The sequence below is a fragment of the Liolophura sinensis genome, chromosome 4 (genome assembly GCF_032854445.1).
Source record: "Liolophura sinensis isolate JHLJ2023 chromosome 4, CUHK_Ljap_v2, whole genome shotgun sequence".
Taxonomy (NCBI): Eukaryota; Metazoa; Mollusca; class Polyplacophora; order Chitonida; family Chitonidae; genus Liolophura; species Liolophura sinensis.
This window is the reverse complement of record NC_088298.1, coordinates 1,534,181-1,541,094: the sequence shown is the minus strand read 5'-3', so window position 1 is coordinate 1,541,094 and position 6,914 is coordinate 1,534,181. Positions and strand designations below refer to the sequence as shown.

At 42.0% G+C, this 6,914-nt stretch overlaps 1 protein-coding gene across 3 annotated transcripts; it reads right to left on the bottom strand.

Annotated features, from left to right (window-relative positions):
• Positions 1-416: 416 nt before the first annotated feature.
• Positions 417-6,073, bottom strand: LOC135464910 (purine nucleoside phosphorylase LACC1-like). Of its 3 annotated transcripts, none has more exons than XM_064742482.1 (2): positions 5,986-6,073; positions 417-2,177 (listed from the first exon to the last, which is right to left on the bottom strand). In XM_064742482.1, the coding sequence occupies exon 2, from the start codon at positions 2,163-2,165 to the stop codon at positions 945-947; it is 1,221 nt and encodes a 406-aa protein (XP_064598552.1). In that variant the 5' UTR covers positions 2,166-2,177; positions 5,986-6,073; the 3' UTR covers positions 417-944. The 3 variants fall into 3 exon arrangements, with proteins under 3 accessions (XP_064598552.1, XP_064598550.1, XP_064598551.1); XM_064742480.1 differs by having other exon boundaries at positions 5,969-6,067; XM_064742481.1 differs by lacking the exon at positions 5,986-6,073 and adding an exon at positions 5,285-5,361.
• Between the last annotated feature and the right edge of the window lie 841 nt (positions 6,074-6,914).

The following is a 6,914-nucleotide window of genomic DNA, read 5'->3' as shown; positions in this document are numbered from 1 at the left end:
ACTATATCACTCTAACCATTATCGTCCTCGGATACAACCTGACCTTTTCATCTTGTTTAGGTTTATAACCTCATCAACGATGTCCTCGCGCAGACCTTTATCAGTAAAATAATCTTAGGTGTCCGAGCAGAATACACACATTACAAGTGTTAATTTTCATGAAAAAGTTTGGTACAGACTTTTTGCTTTTTCTGACATTTCCTGCCTCATCACTATGGCCCACGTGATCTTGGCTTTGCACACCATTCTTGTACGAAACTTGCTTATGATGGCAGCGATCATAGAGAGCGGCGCATGCTCTATAAGGTGTGCTGAGTGTCAGTTGAACAAAGTAATACATTGATATACTTATTCTTCTTGCGCCTATTATTTTAAAATTCTGCTGTACTCACTCAAGGCATGGTCGGCCTCCCATTTTGATTGATATTTATTCAGGAGTCTCGACAAATCAGGACAAAAAAAATCAATAATAATCAACATACAGTTGAAAATCAACTATGATCCACCATGATCAAGCCAAATGGCGATTATAGACAGTGGTCAAGCGTTAGGCCAATTATAAAAGGATAGACAATTTAATGAATGTATGTACCATCTCAAAAATATATATAAAAAAAACAAAAAATATAAACAGAAATATCGAGATGAAAAGAAAACAAACTTGGTACACCAGTGACAGAACTGAAATGCTTTCTTAGTTGGTGGCAGAATACCACGGATAATTTCTCCAAAGGCTTTGCGGAACATGGAATGCCTGAAAATGTAGCGTTGTGAAAAGGTAATAAGCTATAGCTCGATTTCCACTTGATGAATTCAACTCAAAAGATATCTGAACAAAGCTGTGATCGACGTCTCCAGGAATCAACGTTACGCTTGAACTGTTAAACGTCTAGTATTTCGTTTTCGTGCAAGCTCATTTTAAACAATCTGGCAATCTGTATGAATTACAGCTTAATCCCAATAAAGCCAATTTGGTTTCCAAAGGGTGTCCCATCCCGTCTGTAGGAGAAAAACTTGTCCGGGTGACATTTTGTGCAGAGAGTATTAGACATATCGATATTGGATGCTGGGACTCCTCCTCTCTGCAGTTGAAGCTTATTCGTCCTGGCGACGTCCACGAAGGGTTTAGGATGATCAGGCTTGTGTACAATGCAGCTAGGGTCAAATTCTTCGAATTGTTTGGCCTCCTCTACACCGAATTCGTAGCAGCATGTACCGATGGAAGGGCCGATGGCTACCAACACATCTTTCGGATTCGTGCCGAATTTGCTTTTCATAGCATTCACAGTTGCCATGGCAATGCCCTCTGACGTCATAGTCCCACGCCAGCCGGCATGCGCCGCGCCGCAGCATTTGTTGACCGGGTCTGCGAAAAGCACAAGCGTGCAGTCAGCCGACGGCGCTGCAACAACAACGCCGGGCATGTTGGAAATGACGGCGTCGTATCCCGCTGGCTTTTCCTCTCCAACTGTCCAAACCTGGATGCCGTGGGTAGCCGCAGCTACGTGGAGGTTTCCGCCGTCAAAGCCCGCAAAGTCCGCCAGGCGTCGGATGTTTTCCTTGATCAGAGCTTCTGGGTCCGGTTTTTTCATAGTGTATGTCAGATTTAGAGACTTCATTCCCGGGTAAGAGCTCAAACCGCCGAACCTAGTACTGAAACCGTGGACGAACACCTCCGCCGGAATATTCGGTGACCGGAGAAAGCCGATTTGACCAACGGCGGGAAGGCTTCGAAAGAAATCCCTAACCTGGTTTCCGATCGAGCTGACAGAATCCCCATCGGGTTTCACCGTTCGTTTTGGCACGGTAGTGTAGATTTGATCTATGCTGTAGCACGGGGTGAAGCAGACTTCCTGGACTCGCTTCCACCACTGGGCACAATCGGGATCCGTCACAATGCGAAGACGCTTCACCTGCAAATCATCCAGGCGCGCCTTCGCAATCAAGACAGACTTGATCTTCGCCGCGTGGCTGACGGTCTCTGTTGGACTTCCAGGAAGCAGTGCGGACAAGTCTAAACCGGTGTTGACGTCATGGCGTAGAGCAACTAAAAGCCTGGCTCCTTGAATTGCAGTGCCCACCTTGGCTAACGAATTCTGAAGGTCTTCTTTAGAAGGTACGCACCCGAAGAAATCCAGAAAGACGACATGCTCTTGTTCACTCATCCTCCACAGAAGCTGGAATATAAGGGTTTATTTATTTTTTTAAATATTTATTTATTAATTCATTTCATTACTGCTTACGTGAATGGGTCCATTCGGGTATGTTTGTTTACTTTTATCTGTGTACCGTTATATCCTACGTGAATCGGACCACCCTGATATGTTTACTTACGTGTGACTGTGTCCCTTTGTATTCTACGTGAATCGGACCACCCTGATATGTTTATTTACGTTTGTCTGCGTCCCTTTGTATTCTAGGTAATTCTGATGTTTGTTTACGTGTATCTGTGTCCCATTGTATCCTACGTGAATCGGACCACCCTGGTATGTTTGTTTACTTTTATCTATGTTCAGTTCTATCCTACGTAAATAGGACAACCGTGGTATGTCTGTTTACGTGTATCTGTGTCACGTTGTGTCCTACGTAAATAGGACCACCGTGGTATGTTTGCTTACTTTTATCTGTGTTCATTTGTATCCTACGTGAATCGGACCAGCCCGATATGTTTGTTTACGTGTGACTGTGTCCCATTGTATCCTACGTGAATCTGACCACCTTGGTATGTCTGTTTACGTGTATCTATGTTCAGTTGTATCCTACGTAAATAGGACCACCGTGGTATGTTTGTTTACGTGTGTCTGTGTCCCCTTGTATCCTACTTGAATCGGACCACCCTGGTATGTTTTTTCACATGTTACTGTGTTAAGTTGTATCCTACGTGAATCGGACAGCCTTGGTACGCTTGTTCAAATGTGTCTGTGTCACGTTGTATCCTACGTGAATCGGACCAACCTGGTATGTTTGTTTACATGTATCAGTGTCCCCTTGTATCCTACGTGAATCGGACCAACCTGGTATGTTTGTTTACGTGTATCAGTGTCCCCTTGTATCCCACGTGAATGGGACCAACCTAGTATGTTTGTTTACTCGTATCTGTGTCACCTTGTATCCTACGTGAATCGGACCACCTTGGTATGTTTGTTTACTCGTACCTGTGCCCCGTTGTATCCTACGTGAATCGGACCAACCTGGTATGTTTGTTTACTCGTATCTGTGTCCCCTTGTATCCTACGTGAATCGGACCACCTGGGTATGTTTGTCTACTCGTATCTGTGCCCCGTTGTATCCTACGTGAATGGGACCAACCTAGTATGTTTGTTTACCCATATCTGTGTCCCCTTGTATCCTACGTGAATCGGACCACCTTGGTATGTTTGTTTACTCGTATCTGTGCCCCGTTGTATCCTACGTGAATGGGACCAACCTGGTATGTTTGTTTACTCGTATCTGTGTCCCCTTGTATCCTACGTGAATCGGACCACCTTGGTATGTTTGTTTACTAGTATCTGTGCCCCGTTGTATCCTACGTGAATGGGACCAACCTGGTATGTTTGTTTACTCGTATCTGTGTCACCTTGTATCCTACGTGAATCGGACCACCTTGGTATGTTTGTTTACTCGTATCTGTGCCCCGTTGTATCCTACGTGAATGGGACCAACCTGGTATGTTTGTTTACTCGTATCTGTGTCCCGTTGTATCCTACGTGAATGGGACCAACCTGGTATGTTTGTTTACTCGTATCTGTGCCCCGTTGTATCCTACGTGAATGGGACCACCTTGGTATGTTTGTTTACTCGTATCTGTGTCCAATTGTATCCTACGTGAATCGGATCAACCTGGTATGTTTGTTTACTCGTATCTGTGCCCCGTTGTATCCTACGTGAATGGGACCAACCTGGTATGTTTGTTTACTCGTATCTGTGTCCCCTTGTATCCTACGTGAATCGGACCACCTTGGTATGTTTGTTTACTCGTATCTGTGCCCCGTTGTATCCTTCGTGAATCGGATCAACCTGGTATGTTTGTTTACTCGTATCTGTGTCCCCTTGTATCCTACGTGAATCGGATCAACCTGGTATGTTTGTTTACATGTATCAGTGTCCCCTTGTATCCTGCGTGAATCGGACCACCTTGGTATGTTTGTTTACGTGTATCGCAAATCAGTTGAGTTATTCCCTCGGACAAACCAGCGATTTGTAGATTCGAACCTGAACCTCTTTTGTGAGAGACCACGGAGTACAATGCTTTAAGGCAGCCTTCTGGGTCACACTCACTTTGCATTTATAAACATACCTTCCAGTTTATCATCGCCACGATATGGCTGAAAAATTCCTTCATTCCATTTTATCAAGCCATATTCCTATACAAAATGTAAATGAATTGTCAAACACCGCATTTGTTCATATCATAACGATAAGCCGAGTTACCTTTATGGAAAGATAAAGGAAAAAGGTAAAGTTATTTCAGTACATTGATCATTGATCAATAACAATCAATCAACACGGAAGCTCTAAATGATTTTACACTCAAAAAATTAATCTGTTAATTTTAATAGAAAGTATGTTGTTTGACTGATGCTAGAATGTATTCTGTTATTATAGTGTTTACTGGTTATTTTAGTAAATGATAAGCCTTAGGTTGAACACTGACATTGACATATAACCTCATAATAAACTATTGAATTGTAGATATATTACTGTAGCTCTCCTAGATTATAGATGAGACAGAGTGACAGGTTTCATTTGATTTATTTATTTGATTGGTGTTTTACGCCGTACTCAAGAATATGTCGCTTATATGCGTTAGCTCGCGTTGAGCATAAACATATATGCAGTCAAAAGTAGCTGTCTTGAAAAACTATACTATAAAAGGCGGCGCAAAACAGACAATAAACAATTGCTTTCTTTTTTAAGTGATGTTTATCCAAATGTCCGTGGTAGAAAATGTATACCCTCTATAAGAACAACTGTTGCAAATCCACACTGACATGTAATGTATTGGCCTATCAGTGGTACACAAAGTGTACATGAGATTGGGGATGTGTTGCACGAGGTACACAAGTTGTGTACTGCTATTACACGAAATTATGTGGATGTGTATGTTTGTCACAAAAATGCTGTGTATTGTAGACACAGCAGGTATTAAACAATTTCGCTATGTTTTACTCTATAACTTCGTCTATAAAACAGGAGAGCTGCAATATTGTGCCTGGCACAAATAAGAAGACAGTGGCCCTTTATCATTGTTTTACATTACGTTGCATTAGCAATTTAAACTTACCTGTCTTGGAGCAAAGTTATGCGGTATTGACGTTAAAAATACGACCGAATGGATAAGCTGTCACTTCCAGTGTAATTCGTAGCCGTTGGCAATCAAAGTATACACTTATACACGTATAGGCTTAAGCACATCTGCAGTGTCAAGTTACAATACACACATGGGGATTCCCCTCCAAATTCCCGTTCTATCCACACGGCACGCTAACCAGGATGCGTGCTATATGGTATGCTCCAAATATGACCACATGTGTACAAATTCGCACGTCAGTGTCAGCGGCACACAAATTATGTTTCACAGGCTACCCAGTTTGTGTACTGCTGGTACACAAAATTACGTGAATGTATGTTTTATCACAATATTGTGTACCAGGTACTTGTACACAGTAGTTTCTAGAGAGTATCGCTGACCAGTTATGTAGCATTAGTGTATGACGTTAGTTAGTCGGCCAGAGCTTTGTCATATTAGTGAAGCATGTATAACTATGTACAGGTGAAATTTCCACTGTATTCATGTTTACGCAGAACACAGGCCTAATGAAAAGCTTCGTGTCACAGGCCCATGACCCACACACATAGGCCTTTGTACATGCTGGTTACATTAGATAACGCCCTGGTGCTCACTAGTAAAACTCATTTATGTAAAAGGACTTTAAAGTACAGTGTTATAACAACATGTTATACTTACTATATAACACCACTGACCTATCATTGGCTATGTATGAGCCTCATACGCATGCGTAAACAAGATTGCACATGTCCAGAAGTCGACGTCGCTTTCTTTCTCTTTCCGTTTCGGCCTGTGAGACATCTGTGACCTGGACAAACTGTGTATTCTTATTCACACATATATAGACCTACACCCGAGTTTACCGCTTGCACATTTCTAATGGGAAATATTGACTCTCCAAACCCAAACGGTGTACGCTTTTATTTTGTTGTTCTGTGTAATGCGTCATAGTTTCTGTGTAGTAGTACACACAAACCAGTAAGACTGTTCACACGTACGGCAGCATAACAGCAGAAAATGTCACAGTTTGGGGTGAGCTTGTCTATGCGTTAATGTGTAGCGATGATGAACGCATATGTCAGTTTTTTAATTCGGCAAATGATGACTTATTCCAAAACAAACAAATAAACCGATATGTTGATGAAATACACCTTTGTGAGCACAACGATCGATGGTGTGCTACATTTATTTATTTATTTATTTATTTATTTATTTGATTGTTGTTTAATGCTCAATACTCAATCATTTTCACGTACGTAATGGCGGTCAATTAATTTATTTATCTGTTTATTTCTTGCTTGAATACCTGAATAGTGATTTTAACCCATGAACAGTTTTTATACAATTTTTTACAAAGACGAAACAGAAGGGCAGGGGAGTCTTAAAGTTTATGTTGTTTTCTTAATCACAGGGTAGCGGATATGACGTCTGTCTTGTTGAAGAGGTATTTCATGACGAACAACTGAATATGTGAAAGGAGACCTCCGTGGCCGAGTTGTTAGTGTTCCAGCGCAGAAAAATGACCTGCGCATTTTACCAATCCTTTCACTGTGAGTTCAAGTCCAGCCCATGCTGCCTTCCTCTCCGGTCTTACGAGACAAGGTCTGTCAACTATCTGCGGATG